The sequence below is a fragment of the Cricetulus griseus genome, chromosome 8, assembly GCF_003668045.3.
Source record: "Cricetulus griseus strain 17A/GY chromosome 8, alternate assembly CriGri-PICRH-1.0, whole genome shotgun sequence".
In the NCBI taxonomy this organism is placed as follows: Eukaryota; Metazoa; Chordata; class Mammalia; order Rodentia; family Cricetidae; genus Cricetulus; species Cricetulus griseus.
Window position 1 is genome coordinate 85611314 of NC_048601.1, and position 19400 is coordinate 85630713.

General features: G+C 43.4%; 1 protein-coding gene across 1 annotated transcript; it reads left to right on the plus strand.

Moving 5' to 3' along the window:
- The first annotated feature begins 257 nt into the window (after window positions 1-257).
- Window positions 258-1271, plus strand: Neurod6 (neuronal differentiation 6). Its single transcript, XM_035448460.1, has one exon. The coding sequence runs from the start codon at window positions 258-260 to the stop codon at window positions 1269-1271; it is 1014 nt and encodes a 337-aa protein (XP_035304351.1).
- Window positions 1272-19400: the final 18129 nt, after the last annotated feature.

Genomic DNA, 19400 nt, shown 5'->3' on the forward strand with positions numbered 1-19400 from the left:
TTATATTTTCTTTTGATAATTTGCCTGTATAAATTAATGCTACTGCATGGATCAGTATCTTTATGATTGTTAATCTGCACAAAATCAGTTTTTTAATTTAATGTGAATATGAGTCCTGGAACCCGTCTTTTTTCATGTGCTCTCAGAGCCTTACGATTAAGTCATCAAATATATTTGAAGTGTGTAAACTCTAAAAATGAAAACACTTTAAATATTGTGCTGGCATTTTTTTTCAGGTAATTTAAGGTTAAAGAACCATGCTAACACTACCGTTTGACGAGTCTGTCATAATGCCCGAATCCCAGATGTGCAGAAAGTTTGCTAGACAATGCGAGGACCAGAAACAAATTAAGAAACCAGAGAGCTTTCCCAAACAAGTTGTCCTTCGAGGAAAGAGTATTAAACGGGCCCCTGGAGAAGAAACCGAGAAAGAAGAGGAGGAGGAAGACAGAGAAGAAGAGGATGAAAATGGCTTGCCCAGAAGGAGGGGTCTCAGGAAAAAAAAGACCACCAAGCTACGACTGGAAAGGGTCAAGTTCAGGAGACAGGAAGCCAATGCGCGCGAGAGGAACCGGATGCACGGCCTCAATGACGCTCTGGACAATTTGCGAAAAGTGGTCCCCTGTTACTCTAAAACCCAAAAACTGTCCAAAATAGAAACTTTACGCCTGGCCAAAAACTACATCTGGGCACTTTCTGAAATTCTGAGGATTGGCAAGAGACCAGATCTGCTCACGTTCGTCCAAAACTTATGCAAAGGTCTTTCCCAGCCAACTACAAACTTGGTGGCAGGCTGCTTACAGCTCAACGCCAGGAGTTTTCTGATGGGTCAGGGTGGGGAGGCTGCACACCACACAAGGTCACCCTACTCCACATTCTACCCACCCTACCACAGCCCTGAGCTGGCCACTCCCCCAGGGCATGGGACTCTTGATAATTCCAAGTCCATGAAACCATACAATTACTGCAGTGCGTATGAATCCTTCTATGAAAGTACTTCCCCTGAGTGTGCCAGCCCTCAGTTTGAAGGTCCCTTAAGTCCTCCCCCAATTAACTATAATGGGATATTTTCCCTGAAGCAAGAAGAAACCTTGGACTATGGCAAAAATTACAATTATGGCATGCATTACTGTGCAGTGCCACCCAGGGGTCCCCTTGGGCAGGGTGCCATGTTCAGGTTGCCCACCGACAGCCACTTCCCTTATGACTTACATCTGCGCAGCCAATCTCTCACTATGCAAGATGAATTAAATGCAGTTTTTCATAATTAATGAGGAAAATGAAAATAAACAGTGGTCATTCACCTCCCACTCTAATTAAGACAAAGCAGATGCTTGCAGGATGAGTAATTGGCACAACTCTATCTAAGGTGTTTACTAGTTTCTGAAGTGTGTTTCAACAATTGTGAACATTTTCTATGTCATAATAAATCTCTTTTCGTATGAGAAATTCTTTTCCTTCCCTTTTGTCTGTATCGCACTGTGATTCTCTCTCTACTGGCAGGATTTTTTCTTTCCTGTTTTAGTTTCTTTTAAATTTACTTAATTTGTTTGAACAAGGTGTCTAAGAATATATTGCTGAATAAAGACATGCACACAGCATAACTCAATGTCTATTTCAGTTGTACAGTAATTATGAAAATGCATGTTATGAAAATCAGATGAGTAAAATGTGTCTATAATTGCTAGGACTCATATGTGTATCTCTGAAAATTAAGGTTTTAAAATATCAAGAGCTAACCATGAAATTAAAAGACGCATTTGAGGATGTACAACAATATTAAAAAGCTATGCAATTTTCTGTTTATTAAAGACAAAACTAAATGTATTTGGTTGGTAAGAACTATTCCTCTTCAAGCATTTTCAGAGAAGGAAACAGTGTTTGGGGGAGGTTACAGTGTCATAATTTGGGGACAATTATTTCAATCATGAAGAAAAAATATTAGCACTTGTTTTGTATTGTTCAGGATTTTTCTGTACAGGTTTGTTATAGTGTATAATTGTGTTCTCCACCCTACAGTTTAAAAGCAATTAAACATAGATATTTCCACTTATAACGGATATCTATTAGCTGTGGTATTTTTGCATGATACTTATTACTTCCTGACACACAGCTGCTGTCAGTCTCCAGTGCTCCCTCCTCCCCGTTTTAGAACGGTTTCTGGATTAAAGGGCTCAAACAATTTTTTTTAAAACAAAACAAAACAAATAGCCAAAGCGTTGTCCAGAATTTTCTTTTGAAAGTATCTTAAATGAAAGAAAAGGCGCCTGTGACGGTTAAACACCCCGGGGAAACAATGGTAAATCCTGCTAACCTTCACTCGAGCCTAAATTCGGTGGCAGTTTTCCAGCAGCCCCCAGAGCCAGTGTTAAAAACGGGGAAGCTTTTTCTCTGGGCCAGTTAAAAGCCTGGCCGATTAGAACCTACATTCTGTGTGATTAAAAGTTTCCTAACAAAAGGCAAGCAAAAACTTAGTTTTAATATGCCTGGAGAGCAAGCCTCTTACAACAGGACTGAACCGCTCCTGGAGTTAAAGGCAAGGTGGTTGTGACCTCGACCAAGATGCCGGCCGTCTGGGGCAGGTGTGCTTCCCAGGGTGCGGGAAGTGGTTATCTGTGTGGCCTGGGGTGGGCAGCGGGACAGGCGTGCAGCAGCGCGGGACTCTGAGGGCACCGCCCGAGCCCGCACAGGCCCAGCCTGACTTGTGAGGCAGCAGCAGCGCAGGGACTATGCAGGTGACCTCCCGCAGCCACAGTGGCCTCCCGGGCTCAGGCTGCGCTGGCAGAGTCCCGCCCGCAGTGGGCGCCCTGAAGTCTGGGGCCGCGCCCATCTAGCGGGTATAGCATCCCTGTCCCAGGGGCTAGCCCTGCAACCCACCAGGCTGTGGAGGTGGGTAAAGGGTGGCATCTCCATTTGACCGGTCTGCCGCAAGGGGGACACGGAGGCTTGTCCTCAGCTCCAGCCCGCCCAGGTGCTCCCCAGAGCTGACCCTGTCCTGATCCTCCAGCCTCGCAGCTGGTGGGACTCAAGGCGTGCAGGCTGTAAGTCCGCGGCCCAGTCTCCAGACAGCCGCGTCGCCCTGTCCCTGCAGTTCCCTGGCTGGAAGTCCCAGGCCTTCGGTGTGCATGTGCGCTGCAGCAGCCTGCAAGCCGGGAAGGGTTGAGCAGCTGCTGGCGCAGGACTCTTTGGTGATGAACGGCCAGTCCAAGCGGGTGTGTGAGCACCTGTTCACTCCACTCCCACGGGGCCGCGGGGAGGAAGCAGAGGTAAAAGAGAGATTGTGCCCTGCCTAGATGGAGAGAAGTTTGCCCAAGGTAGAGAGCCTTCTGTCCTCTCTGCCTGCCTGGGCACAGGAAGACTTGCTCCTGCTTCCTCCCATAAGCACACAAAACCTGCTTTCCCTGGGACTGGGTCCAGAAGTGCTGGCCTCTCTGTGGCCCTTCAGACATTAGGAACCTGGTCACTGCTCGCTCACCCCATGTGAGAGAACAACAAAAAAGTGAGGAGGCATCAGGAAATGAAATATCTGTGCCGCCCCCAACATGCACACACACTCAGTATCATTTCTTCTCGTGCAGACTAGGTGTGGTTTTTCTGGTCTCCTATCATCCTTGTACCAGGTGGCCTGACCAGAACAGCACCGCGCCTGCTCAGTCTTCTTGGCTCAGACAAGCATTTGAAACCAGTGCTCTTTCCAAGGTCACAGATTCTTGTTGGAAGCAGAGATTGCAACAGGAGATAGGTTTTCCGTCTCCCTTCTGGCAAGTGGGAGAGCAAAGAAAAGAAGCAGCTGGCCTAATGAGGAAGAATCCAGTGTTCTGGGCAAGCTTCTCTCAGAGCTCAGTTCGCAAGAAAATCCAGCTAGAGAATGGGGACTTCAGACTCAGACTCCAGAGAATTGGAGGCATCGTCAAGAATCTGGACACATCTGCCCTGTGTGTGCATGCCCCCTTCATCCCTGACAGATGCAGCCATGCTGTGCGGCCAGGGCGGGTTAGGAGGATCGCATGCTTAGTCAGCATTTAGATGCCTCTTTTGAACTCGGCATTAGAACCACCCAGCCCCTCCCAGTACATGTTGCCGTGGCCCTCAGTTTTCTTCAGCAGTTTACAGTGCTGAGAAATCAATGCATTGTGGATGCTATGCTGCGAAAGTACTTTGAAAGGAGCCACTCCAGTGAAAGGGAACACAGAGGGTATAAAGGGTGCAATTTAGGAGCCAGGAAGCACGGCTTCAGCTAGGTTTGAATGACATCCTTGCTCTTTGAGATGGTGTGTATTTGGCCAGTATTTCCTCATTCCAATTAAGGGTTGGGGACAGCTAAAGGATACACAGCCCATTTGGAAATACTTAGGGAAGTCCCATGCAAAATAATGCCTATTGGGATCTTACAGTCCGCTAGATTTAACATAAGCTAGGAGATGCTTATTCTTTTTGCAGAGCATATTTCTACCTGGAGCAAAATGAGGTCCTGTCAGTAAGATGGGAGCAAATGAGGTTTGAGAGGCACCTAGCCTGTTGTTGACCCAGTTCCTTGTTCCCCTCTCTGGGGCCTTACACCCCACCCTAGAATCATCTTTCAGATTCTAACCTCCTTTTCCCCTGGAACACATATGTCTGTGTTAGCAAATGGCTCCCAGGATCTCCTAGCCTCTGAGTTAATCTTTAATCCACGATCCCGGGCCTCTCATGTGTTTCCAAAGCATGAAAAGAAGATGTGCCACCCACAATCTCAGGTTGACACTTCCTCTGATTAAACATCATGAGGCTGATTTGGTGAGTACCAATCCACTTTTAACTGACACCACCTTCTGGGCATTTGTGCTTTCCCACGAAGATGCTTTCTCTGTCCGTCTTTCATCACATTTCTCTGAACTATAAGAAAATGCGTATTTTTACTTTGGAGAGCAGGCTCCAAGTATTGGGTGTGTTTGTTTTGCTTTGCTTTGCTTTGCTTTACTTTACTTTAACTGAGTTGGGGAAGGTTTGTGAGTGTAGCTTGCTGCTCTGTTCAGTATCATAGATTGTTTCCTCATAGACCCATCTCTGAATTGGCCTCACTGTCTGACAGTTTCCCCAAATTCAGGGTAAAGTTCAAATTCTTCCTATGAACAGTGAGCTGTATATGAAAGAAATAATACCGAATATTTTCCCCGGTTCCTTCTTTTTCTAGTCATCCCCCGATCTCAGGATCCAGGCTGCTCCTGACTGGACCAATGTACTGGCCTCCAAGTTAGTTCCCCTTCTCCATTATTTCTCCTTCTCCATTGCTCCAGTGCCAGATTAGCTTTCCTAAAATACCCCAACACACCAATCTTTTGCAGTAACACCTCTTAGGTTCTCACTTTCTGTCTGGTAAATAAATTCATTTTAATTTTTCATTCAGTCTACATCTTCCACATTAAAATGGAAAACAACTGTGCATATCCCAGCTCAGAGCTAACAAAGCATTTTCATAGGCTCACCTTATGAATTCTAAGAGCAGCATGGTGACCTGATGATTGCTCCAACCATATGACTTCCAAGGACTAGAAACTTTGTGTCACTTTCCCATGGTCACAAAGCAGAGCAAAAGGTCTATTTTCCATCTATCTTGCATCACCATCAGCACTGAAGGTGTATGGATTTCTCCTCAGGAACAAACACACAGGCAGTTCTGCTGCAGACACCAGATGAGTGTCCTTTAAGCTCATTGGGTTCTGACACTAAGACAGCACCAGACCCCACTGTTGCAGGCACAGCCCTCAAAGCCCCTTGCCTCTTCTGATACCAGTCATAGTCTGAGACGGTATTTCACTGGTTTCTATTGGTCATCTCTAGACCAAGAACCTGCCCTAGGTCTCAGTTAACCTGGTAGAGTGGCTTAAGACTTAGGGAAATGCTAGTGTTTACTGTTTGTTATGACATATTGCAAAGGACCTGGATGAAGATGGGGAAGGGCATGGAGTAGCTACAGCCTCTCTGGAAAGCCACCCATCCAGAAGGCCAGCCCCCACCTGTGCTCAACAATCTGAAAACTCTAAATCCTAACCTGTTGGGTTGCTGTGGAGACTTTGCCGTTAGGTATGACTGGAGCATAGTCATCTGCATGTAAACATGATGGAAGAAAAAGGGCCTGGCCTAAGGCTAATAGACTGAGTGGGGAAAGCTGGGTCCAGTCCAGCTTTGGGACTTCGAGTGTAGCAATCTTCCCCTCTGGGGTTTGGAGCAGAAACCTATGGAATGAGGAGGGTCTTACGACCTGTTATCTGATGAGAGTAAGTCAAAGAATTTCTTCATGGCCAGATCCAAGTCAGAAAGGAGTAGGAAGTAGAGTTCTGCCTTGATTGCCAGAGAAATAAAACTGGAGTCATGAATAAAATCAATTACACATGCAACGATATCTGGAACCTCAGGATGCCACCCTATAGCAATATTCCACGGCCCTTCAGCAAAGAAGGCCACTTTGTTTTGTTTGTTTTGTTTTTTGTTTTTCAAGATAGGGTTTCTTTGTGGCTTTGGAGGCTGTCCTGGAACTAGCTCTTGTAGACCAGGCTGGTCTTGAACTCACAGAGATCTGCCTGCCTCTGCCTCCCGAGTGCTGGGATTAAAGGTGTGTGCCATGACCGCCCAGCAGAAGGCCACTTTTTAAACCTGCATTTGACTTCATTACATCAATGATCTGTGACTGTTTTTTCAACTATTACGTAACTAGTTTTTTGAAAGAGGATCTCACTATGTAGCCCAGACTGGTCTCAAAGTCCTTTCTTGGGTTACTTGGTGCTGGGGTCACAAGCATGTGGCATCATGCCTAGCAGACTCTTTGTTAAAGCAATAGTAAACTTTATTCAGATGGCATCTCAGGAGCCATTGCATGTACAAAGTCTTCCTGATGGTGGAGAAGGTGGTGTGGACATCTGGGGGCTGAGACACCCCAGCCTTGCCTGTCTTTTGTGAAGAATTAGGCCCTGGGTTTGAACCTGCTTGTCACATCTATCTGCTGTACTCTGCTGTAAAAGGAGTTCTTCATTGGTCTATATAATAAAAAGCCAGAGTCAGATATAAAGGGAAATGCTGAGAGATCAGAGAGGAGGAGCAAGCCACAGCACACCTTACCTCCTAAGCATCTCAGGAGAGGAGAGAGCAGTTTCCTGTTTCTGCTTACATCCTGTTTCTGCCCAGACACATCACTTCCTGTCTGTCTGTACAGACCTCCAGACATCTATGATTAGCTAGTGGAAAGCGCCATTCTCTGACTCCCCAGACAAGCTTTATTTGTATAAGAAAGATATCACCACATGCTATCTGTTGGGAAAATTGTGCTTTGTCTTCTCCAAGCTCTCAAAGTCACATGGACTTCCAGGTCATCATCCACATGGAAACTCACACCTTCTTTTTGCTGTAATGTCCTCTTGTTGCTCACAAGCCACAGACCTGTCAGTTAGACAAAATTTTTACATCCAAGACATATGGCATTTCCAATCTTATCTGTGTCACGAGCTGCTTTTAAACATGCAAATCTGACTAGGTAGTTCAATCCTAGGGAGCAAGGTCAATGCCTCACCCTCTTTGCATCTCTACACAGCTCTATAAAATTTCTGGCTTACTGAATGCAATTGGAGATATAAACTCTTGTTCTATTATGGAATAATGCAAAGAATCACTGGCCTTCCACATCCAACAAAAGCTGACACCGAGCAACCACAAGAAGGTTGAGATTTTTCACCTTTGAAGTAAGAATATTGACACATGTTTCTCCAGGATTTTGTAAAGATTAAATGAGATAATGTATGAAAAGTTATCAGCTGATGTACTGATTCAATAGTGCAAGCCATTGAGAAGAGTGGCTACAGCAGCTTTCATTGCACTAGTCTAAGACACTTCTGTTAGATGTGAACACCGTAAACAACATTGTTCAAAATGCAAGTTAGATCTGGGAAGCACGTTATAAATCAAACAGTACAGTGGGCATTACTGGTTTACTTTAATATCACAGAACTTACATACATACATACATACATACATATGAAAGTATTGCCAATTCATCTGAAAATGGTGTGTGTGTGTGTGTGTGTGTGAGAGAGAGAGAGAGAGAGAGAGAGAGAGAGAGAGAGAGAGGCAGAGAGAGACAGGCAGAGAGAGAGAGAACATAAGCAGAGATAAAGAGCAGAGAGCTGACACTCTAAAGTACCTGTAGCCTGCTTCCAAGTTGTGTTCTGTTTTCCATCAGACTCTATCACATCAGAAAGGTAGAAGTTCTTGAGTTGTCTCCTTTACTGTGCAACAAGAACCTGTCAGATTCTGGTCAGGGACATCATTTCTAATTTCTTTGTAGAGTTTGGATCAGGCAGTGTTGTTTGAGAAATTTCAGTTCCCTTAACAATGAAGTACAAGGAAGAGGGGGAACCTGGTTTTGTTTGAAGGCCTTTTCTGATGCCTACAAGAATTTGATCCACTATTGCCTTCACCAGGATCCCCAGCATTTCTTGAGCATCACAATCCCTTGGGGATCTGTTTCTACAATACCAGTTCTCAGGATCCACCTCACATACAAAATCAGCCTCCTCTTTACACAGTCTGTGCGTGTGCTTGGAGGGCCAGTACCAGACACATTTCACCACCGAAGGTGTTTACCAGCTTTCTTTTACTGCATCAAATGCGTAAGATAAAAGAATTATTACGGCTCACAGCTTCGGAGCTTTCAGTCAGTCACCAATTGGTCCTGTTGCTTTAGGCCTGTGCTGATAGAAACACATGCCTCTCCCTCTCGTATTCATAAATGAAAAAGATAAAGAAGAGGCTGGGGCCCCACGATCTTCTTCAAGGGAAAATCACCCCCAACGACCTAAAATACCCCAGTATTAACCCGCCTCTGAAAGTTTCCACCACGTTTTAATGTCTGGGTTAGAGACCACACAGGGTCCATTCTAGATCCAACTACAGTACTAGCCAAAGAACACAGTCATAGGGTTCCAGATAAAGCCAAGTACTGTGAAACAAGACCTGCAAAACTCTATGCCAAATTATATGGACTATGACGGGAAGAAGAGGAAATTCAGTTATCTGCTGGAGGGAAGCAGGAAATACCACAGAGCAGGAGGCACTGAGGCACTGATGTACTATAATCGATGTTTCTAGCTTCTGAGTAGCAGTGATACAGACAAAGCATGGTGGCACAAAGTACAGACTCTGAATCTGTCAGTACAAAGCCACAATCCTCAGCCATGTTGCCTTTTTTTCTGGTTCAACTTTGATATATACACATTTAAAAAAAAACAACTTCTGAAACTTTCTATGATTTCTTTAATATCCAAGGAAGTAAATTAGTCATGGGAATCTTTTATGTTTGCATTTTATATGTTTCTCATAACGAGATAACAGGAGGTGCCTGGTAGATCATGAGGTCATACCATAAGTCCTTGTATGAGAAGGAGAAATCAAGGCATTGTGTGCTTGGGGCTATTCATATTCAATGCAGCCACCTTCATGGAAGGGCTTTAAAGGCAAGAACTGGCTAGCAATGAGGGATTCATACTCATCAGCATGGAAAAACTTGTCCTTAGGCATTTCAGCATACTCCCCTAGGCTTAGAAAACAGAATTTCTACCACTCAACTTTTAAAATTTTATTCTCTAGTGTAGCTGGGAGTATACACAACTTCAGTGAGGAGGATGATGAGGGCAGATGCATGTTCTCATGCATTTCTAATGTAAATGTCTATGGCCTTCCCGCAGTCACCATCCTGCTTCTGATGCTCTGCAAAGATGCTACACAAGGTGCAAGTGCAGAATGGACTTCTCTATTGAACTATTGGCTTACAAGAGGTGTCGTGTATTAAGAATCCCCACATAAGACTAACAGAAGGGAGTTCCAGGCAGCAATGTGTGCCTCTGGATTGGAAATACACATTACTTTTAGGAATTACGAGGTTTGGTGTGATGGGAGTGCTTGCAGTCATACCAAGATAGGCCCAAGAGAAGCCTGGAGAAGCTGGCCAAGACCATGGCACAAAACCCTACAGCTCTGCAGAGGAGTCCTCAGCAGCTTTCATGTAATGATGTCCTGCAGAAGCTTTGCAATTTGCAAGTATCAGACCCAGAAATCAGTTTTGAAATGGTTCCATGGAAAGGAGACAGGGGAGTAGAGAGATGGAAGAAGCTTACAGTGTAGTCTATGTAGAAAAACATGGCCCATGAGGCCATATCCAAGGAGCTAGACCACAATGCTGGTCAGTGGTGTCTTTGAGTATGACTCCTTTTCCCTGTTAAATATCCATAGGAAAAGCCGTCCATTTATACCAGGGGTCCTTGCTTGAGATTCCTTTCCAGAATGATGGCAGGAGTGGTACCATAAGAGATGTTACAGTTTAAATATGGCATGTCCTTTCCAGGGCTCACACTGAAAATGGCTATGGTGGCAGTGTTAGATGTGGTGCCTTTAAAAGGGAATAGTGAGGCTCTTGATGGACAGCAGTGCTATGAAGCAAGGCAGATAACCCATGTTTGTCCCTTTCCAATCTGCCCCTTGCCCTTCCACCTTTCCATTGTGTTGCCATACAGTATAATGCCCTCTGGAGTGGCAGTTATCCAGTCTTGGGCTTCTAATTACTAAATCTGTGAGCTAAACATGTTTCTTTCCTTTATAAGTTCCCCAGTCTTGGATATTTTGCTATAGACATCTATAACGTAGATTAAGACATTTAACAACACCAGTGAGGCCACCCAATCACAAACATTTAGCCTGTAACACTGTGAGTCAATAACTCATCTGTTTTACTTGTATATGGTTTTATTTTGAAACAAGGTCTTACCTTAATCCAGGCTGGAATTCACTTTATAGATGAGTCTGGCCTTGGACCCTGATTCTCCTGCCTCTGCTTCCTACCCGCCAGGACTTCAGGCAAATGCCACCATACCTGACTAGCTTCTTTATATGTAGGCTGTCTCAACTGCCCCAATATATTAATGTAAAACAGACTAGTATCTATAGCTTGCCTCAAAAAACTCTGGTTAAGTGTGAAATACTATTATCCTATGGGGAGTCTTTGATGTCTATATATGGAAAATAATTATTGCATTTTCAAAGTCATATATAAAAGCTGTATTTTTTGTTAAAGTAAGCTTTTTGCCACCACATTTTCCTATTTTCAGAGATTTCCTTTGGCATGGAGCCTAACAAGATGGAAAATGGGACATTTGGCTTGAAGGAGATCCACACCCATCCATTCCACCCCAAATAAAGTAGTGAGGCTATTTATCAGGAAGACACATGAACTACTGGGGACCCTTACCACTGTCACATATCATCGCATGCTACCTTGTCCTGCCCCCAACAGTGCATACAGTCAAGGCTGGTATGAAATTTTCATTTTGAAATCAAAGATTGGGTCTCAGAGTAGAGAAGCAATTTGTCTAGGCTCGGAGTCCACAGAAGGCAGATCTGTGCCCCATGCCCAGCCACCGACAGCAGCAATTCATATTTATTGAGACTCCTCGAGGGAAGCATGTACATGCCATTAGTGTGTTCCTGATTCTACAATGAATCCCGGAGGTAACCCACTTCAAAGAAAAGAAGTACTTTAGGTCCCCATGTTAGAGGCAAAAAGCCAGATTGATTCAGCCTCTGGTGAAGCCCTAATACATATATAGCATTGTGGGAGAGTATTAACAAGAAGGAGCAGTTGCATGGCAAAGCAGGAAGCCAGGAAGACCAGGATTCCACAGTCACTAAGGAGAACATGCAGCCATCTGACCTCTTAAGGTCCCACTTTCCACATCACACGTGAACGAGGACCAAGCTCCCAGCACAGGAAACTTTGAAAGACAGATCACATCCACATTTGACAGCACATGTAAGTACTTTGCCTGTGTGTCTTCACGTAGGGGCATTCAGTCACTGTCTCCACCAGGAGGAATCTGGGACACTGAAAGTAGGACAGAGGCCACTGTTAATAGGTAGTAGAATGAACACCGCATCACTCCAGGTTGAAGTGCCTCACTTAACAGGACCAATCACAGTATTCCAGGCTTCTCACTGGCATTGAAGCACAATTAGCTTCAACCTACCTGGCGAGGAGAAACGGTGAGTTACATAACAAAGACAAAGAACCTAGAAAATAAGGGCAAAGGAATTCTTGCAACAGTCTCTTCCCACCTGGCTGCCCCAAGGTGGGGACAGCCTCTGAGAAGGTATACCCACTGCTCTCAACAGAGTTGTCCTATCTAATCCAAAAGATGTCCTCTCTAAAAATCTGGTATTGGGGGGAACTAGTAAATGAACCCTTAAGCTTTCAAAATGATAATCTAGAATTACTTAAATGTCTACACATTTGTTCCTAAATGTATTTAAATCTTACCAGTGAACATGATGCTGGTTATTAAAAAGTAATTCTGGAGAAATTAGCTCACAGCTACAAAATTAATATAATTTATTTATTACTTGCAGCCACAAATCAAGATGCTGTTAACACTGCTACACACAATTTAATATGCACAGTAAGTTTCCATATGGCTTCAATTTTGGGTTTCTGGTCACTCCTTCACTTCCCTGCAGAATAGCCAGCATATCCAGTCAGGGAGCTTGATCTAGGCAGAATAGGAAGCATTTTGAGCTTTATTTTACAGATTTTGGTCATGGTGAATGGCACATGCTTTAAATCTATAGGTTCATTATTACTTAGAGATTAACTGACACAGAAACCCAAAAGCACTGGGCCTTTGACATACACCAAAACTCCCTGAGTGTCCTGGTTCTCTGTCCCCTTCATTTTCTCAACATTTTCCCTTGAGAGGGTGAACAAGAAGTAATACACACACGCACACGCACACACTCATGCACACACACACACACCTGCATATACTCATACTACAGGCTCACATGCCTATATATACTCACACCACATATACACACATATCTACATATTCTAACAGCATAGGCATACACACACACACACACACACACACACACACTCATACATACCTACATAGACCACATTTACACATGTCACATGAATACGCATACATACATACATACATACTTACATACACATACCGCATGCAACACACACACACACACACACACACACACACACACACACACACACACACACTCCAATTTCATTTAAGAAGGTTGAAACGAAGCTCTTCAGAGTTTCAGCCCTCTTCTTCATGACCTGCTGGTCTTGGCTCTAAAAGAAGTTAAAGTCCTATAGTGAATGAGAGCCATGCTGCCTAATCCTTTAAGAATATAAACAAACACAACAATTATATTCTCCTCGTAGGTCTAATAAATAGCATTCCGAATCTCTCCTGGTTTTTCTATTAATGTTGAATTGTCTGGAGACTTCGTGTCTCTCCCAGAGTTACTGGAATACTCTATAGATTATTGCTGATTTCCTGCTTTATCATCCTGGCAGGAAGACTAGGAGAGCAGACCAGGTACTCCAAAGCACTCCCGCTACAGAGTCAGCCTGCATCCCATGTGAATGATGACAGAGTCTGAGATTAAGCCACTACATTTATGTTGTTAGTTTCATAATATTACTTTTATTTTTTTTCTTTTTTTGCTACACTTATTTATTATCAGGAACATAGTGGCATGTCTTGACACATTATGGAATTCAGTGGACAAATTTCAGGAGTTTGTTTCTTTCCTTCTATCATGTGGGCCTCATGGGATGGCACTCAGGGCAGCAGGCTTGGTGGCAGATACCTTTACTCACTGAGCCATCTCACCAGCCCTCACAGCCTTCTTTTCTTTTATTATTATTCTTTGCTTTATTTATTATGTATACAGTATTCTGCGGGCATGAATGCATACACACCAGAAGAGGGCGCCAGATCTCATAACAGATGGTTGTGAACCACCATGTGGTTGCTGGGAATTGACCTCAGGACCTCTGGAGGAGCAGCCAGTGCTCTTAACCTCTGAGCCATCTCTCCAGCCCCATGGCATTCATTTCTACAGTCACTTTCAGAGGTTTAACCGATGAGGGAGCCAATAATCCAATTAACACTTCTGAGCAGACATTTTTCCACCCTAGGTTTTTTGTTCATTACATCCTTTGGTTTCTGGTCCACACGAGTGAGGCAGAGGATGGAGAAGCTACTGAAGTTGAAGAGTTGTTAACCTGTGCTCTGGTTTTCAGCAAAACATGATGTTCACCAGAGAAGGAGGTGAGGTTTCTGGTCTCAATGGGCCAGTAAGGTACAAGGGTGTCCTGAGTTTTGATCCTTACCCATAAAATGTGGTGACATTAAAAACATCTACCAAGGTATGTGAGTAGTTAGAGAGCAGGGGTAAAGGAAGTGGGCTCTATGGAGGAGTTTATTTTGGTGTGTTGTGATAAAAGTATCTCCCTTTGGAGTCACAGAAAGGTTTTTCTCAGTGCTGGGCATGGTACCTGGCCAATGCTAGGCAAGTACTCTACAATGAGCTCAGCCCCACAAGCAGGAGCGATACTTCAAGTGTCATGTTTCATAAATCATCACAAACAACTTTTTGACCTAGTGTGGTAATCAATGTAATTGTCTGCTCAGATGAGGAAGCACAGAGAAATTAGGTGGTTCTCTACCATGCACTGTTAGCCAGCGGCGGACTTGAAATTATAGTCACACAATTTATTATGAAATAAACTACTTTGCTGTAGTAAACTCAGAGGTAAAAACATCACACAGCTAGACTGAGGCAGTCACTCACACAAACTGCCCGGTCCCAAGCTCTGTGTCTGTATTCTGTACAGTTGAAAAGTCCATTCTGAAGCTGGGGACCCTCACCTGGGTTCCACATTATCACTTTCAATTATACTTTTTTTTAATTTTTAAAATGTATTAATGTACATTTGTGGTTCGCCTGCATACATATCTGTATGAGGATGTTGGGTACCCTGGAACTAGAGTTACAGACAGTTGTGAGCTGCCATGTGAGTGCTGGGAATCGAACCCAGGTCCTCTGGAAGAGCAGCAGGTGCTCTTAACCACTGAGCCATCTCTCCAGCTCTCAATTACATGTTTATGCCATTATCCACCAGAGAAAAGGAAATAAGAACTATGACAGAGTTAAAACTAGAGAGAAATTGGTTTCTATCCTCATTTGTAACTCATGTGTCTTTACCCTGCATTCTGTCTTCCCTCATCAAACTTGCATTACCTTTTTTTGGTCTCCTTTCCAAATGTAGCCAAATCCTTCACCCGTAAGTCTCATAGTCCTTCCAAAATTTTACTCAGAATGTCTATGTTAACAGATCAGAGTTATAAACCTTAACAAAAACACAACCAACCGAGATGAAAGTAATCTGGAACCAAACATTTGCTTATTGTCTGTTAATGTCCTGACAACTGTATGCTCTTGAGCATTGTGTTTGTATGAAGTTTGTGGGACTAAGTGTTGTCTTTTCACATTCTGCACAAGTAGAGCTTATGACAAAGGAACCCGAACAACGTTTTTAGATGTAGCACAAACAAAATGTACTTCAGGTACACCTGACCTATGAGCCATTCTCTCTCTACTTCTGAGTTGCTTAAAATTAGGACTAAAAGGTTTATTGGCACTGACTATGCCTCCCTCTCCCTGCAACATGGGACCAAATAAGATGAGCCAGAACAAACCTGACATCAGCAAAAGGGGACAATAGAGAACAAACTATCAGGCGCTAATGTCTTCAGAGGTTACTGTTGAGAGGAAGTTGTCAGAACTGTAAATGAAATCACACATGTAGAGTGACACTTCCCTGTAATCCTAGGACTTGATAAGCAGGAGGATTGGAAGTTTAGAATTCAACGCAAGACCCTGTCTCAAACCAACAATGAGGTGGAGTTGCTTGGACCAGCCCTTCTAGAAGTAACTAAAAGCCAAGAGTCACAGGGAAAAGCATGGCTGCCTGACACTGGTGCTGTCTAACCTTGACTCCTATTTGTAGTCTGTTCACCTTTGCTTCAGACACATGCATATTATACCTCGAATTTGGGGAATTAAGACAAAGACTGGGGGACATAACCAGCCTGCTGTCAGATACGAGATATACAGAAAAGACATGTGTGCCACATCCCCCCAGTCTCCAGATCTCTATTAAAAGAAATGACCCCCAAGAAATTAGAATTCTCCTAGGAACCTCCTTCTGGAGGAAAAGGAGGTTGAAACCCCAGGGACACGCAGAGGAGAATGGACAGCCAGAGATGGAGCTTGTCCCTGGAGAAAGATTTACAGCTTGCCATTGACCTTGCAAGAGGGATTGGAGCTGGGACAATGGTGAGCAGGGACCACACCTTTGAAACACTGCTTAGTAAGCATATCTCTTAGCTTCTATTTAAACCCGACTTTTTTGTGAGGCTGGACAATAAACTTGTGAGGTTCACTAAATATCTATGTACCTCTTCCCAATGAAGCCACAATAAGCAAATCTCCCTCTTCTGCTTACCACTATTAAAAATAGCACAGGTTCATGTCTGGTTATTTTAATGGAATGCTATCTTCCCTACAAAGAATGCAGCATCATAATTGCTTTATAACTTTAAGTATCAAGTAGATTCCGCTGAACATTTTACTACAGATCTGAGTGCATCATGGTTTGTCAAGGTTGTAAATCTATCCCTCTAGAGATAGAGCCAGATTTTGGGTAAGGGTCTCGGTTGCTCACAGACCTGGGTCACAGATATATTTAAATGGTTTGTTATAGGAGCTGAGAAAAGACACTGAATAGGAAAATCTCAGAGGTAGAGAGTATCCAAACCCTGACTACACATACTTCCCTAGTGTGAACACGTGTTCCCCATCCCATCTTGATTCGGTGGGTATGTGCCCTAGCACTTCATACAGTGTTTACTTCCTCTGTGACACTCTCACATGCTGAAAGCATCCATGTGAACCTGAGTGCTTTGTATCAGACTGGAACTTGGTCCTTCTAATATCCACTATAATATTCTTAGCGTAGCAGGTGCCCAATGAGTGCTGAGCCAAATCTACTAATCTACCCAGAATGTGAACAGCGTCTTTACCAATTTTCCCATCACATAAGATAATGGTGAGTTTTTTGGGGGGGTTCTATATCCATTTAAAATACCAATTTCTTATTTGTTTCCCTAACACACAAAGCACTTGAGCCACCATGTAGAGTCTACTGTGCAGACGGTATGGAAAGGCATTTCATGGCATGAATAACAGGTAACTGTGTTGCAAAGATGTCATTTTCCCCCAGGAGAGTTCAGAAGGAAACTGAGTCACCTTTTATGTATTTAAGCAAATTAAAAATATTCAGTAAATTTAGAAAATACTATTTTTAAGAAGTTCAAGTTTGATCAGAAGCCAGGTGGTGAACCTACAAAGAGTCTATTAATAGGACTATTGAGTACTTCCGAGCTATTTGTAGATGGAAGGAAAACTGAACTTGGAAGGGCAGATCGCTGCACATGGGGCTAAGGAAGCAGAAAGCAATCACAATTAGCAGGGAACCACACTGCAGAGTCCTGGTTGGCTCCCATCCTCCCTGCCAGGAGCCACCCCAACCAATGTGCAGCCAGAAAGCCACATAAATCAGATGAGAAGAATGTCAAATGTGGGTCTTTTCATGCTGAAACAAGTGACTGCATGGTTGAGTACAGAAAACTGAATAGCGAATATGAGAGATGAGACACCCAAGGCTGTATCATTCATCTGTAAGGACTGCTGCTCTGGGTTTTCCTTAAAACTCTGATGTTTGGGTCAAGCTCTTAGAATTTAAAAATGTGGACTTACAGATCTTTTGGCCCAGGACTCTATAGGACACAGTATTTGTACTAAATTAAGAAGATGATTGGCAGCAGTTACTGGACAACAATGATGAACACTAAGATGTCTGACTGTCTGCAGGGTCATATGTTGTATATGATCCTATAGATTCTCTCTGAGTGTGATATGACATAGGTAATGGCAATGCCCTTTGGCTTGATGGCCCTGCTCTTCTCCTCCCAAATAGATACATTTCCTTTAACAAAAACATTTAGCTCTGTGATCATGGGCATTTTGGGTGCCCACTCTGATTCTCTGGCAGCAATCTCACTCTTAGAGCTTTACTGAGGTGCAGGATTGCAAGAAGACAATTTCTGGGGCTCTGTCTACCCCCTATTGTGAGCAGTCAATATGGTTACCTATAGTGGGAAATTACCAATACGGAGTCAGGTAGAAATATAAGGGTATTTAATAGAGAAAAGCCTTACTCACAGAGCGACCTAGCCAGCCGGTGTGGCAGCAGCCTGTACAGCAAGAAGCAAAGTGAAACCGAAAGAGCAAACGCAGTCACACTACGTCACTCTGACCACGCCCTCACAAGTGTGGTCAGGCACACCTGTAGCCAGCCTCTAAGTAGGCGTGGCTACAGCTTCAGTTACCTGTTCAAGCCCTATCATGTCTGTCCTACTGACTCATCCTCCTGAATCTGGGATAGCATCTCTGTGTGCTTTCTGATCCACAGTCTTGAGGACCTGGAAATCCTGCCTGCTTCAACCAACATCCCTTCAGCATCTTCTTCAGTGAATGTTTTTGATGTTTTAGGAGTCTGACTAAGAGGATATAACTAGGGGATACATTTAGAATGCATTGACTCCAATACTTTCATGTGGGTGCCCATTAGCAATCACTATGTCTAGCTCTGTGGTCCACTGTTCTCTGAATGTTATACAAGACAGAAAATGGTGTTAAGATTTGGCTCCCCTAGAAATGTTCTTCTGCACCCTCTGTTGACTAACCCTGGACTGAGACACAAAGCTGCAGCACCAGAGGTCAGGTCACACCAGGAGTGTATCCTACAGCATATGCCATGTGTGGTACTGGAGGAAAGCCAAGAAGCCACAAGCTAGCTAGTGGAAAGTCATTCCAAAGATCACTTTGTGTCATTGTAGTGACACTTTTAGCCCCATCCATGTCTCAATGCAGCATCCATTTTCCCCAGTGACACAATAGCACATTTGATAAAGCTAAAAAGAAAAATTCATTTTAATTGCTATTTATAAAGCTATTTTAGGATGTGCAATAAACAAATGCAAAATTGTCAAATCTTGATTTGAACATATGTGAAGAATATCTTCTTTGCTAATCATTAAATTTATTTCTACATACACAGAAAATGCAGTTAAAAATTATGGTCCATTAAACAAATCAATATTCATATTCTGACCAGTTAAGGTAGAGGAAAGACTAGCTTCTTTTTCTATTAAAAATGCACAAGCAAATGATAAATGATTCATCAAAACATGCTGGGGGAAGGGCTATCTTAATATCATCCACCAGTTATTAAATATTATACATACACATTCCTGACTTCATAAAATGTGCTTTTAAAACATATACAGTGTATGGAGCTTCCTTAGTTTGATTAAGTATATGCTCATTTGGAGTCTGATTGCACAGTTTTCAGTTTTGATTCTTTTTTTTAGGTCTATCCTTCCATGCTG

Coding starts and splice junctions, on each gene's coding strand:
- Neurod6 (XM_035448460.1), top strand. CDS start 258: ATGCTAACACTACCGTTTGACGAGTCTGTCATAATGCCCGAATCCCAG.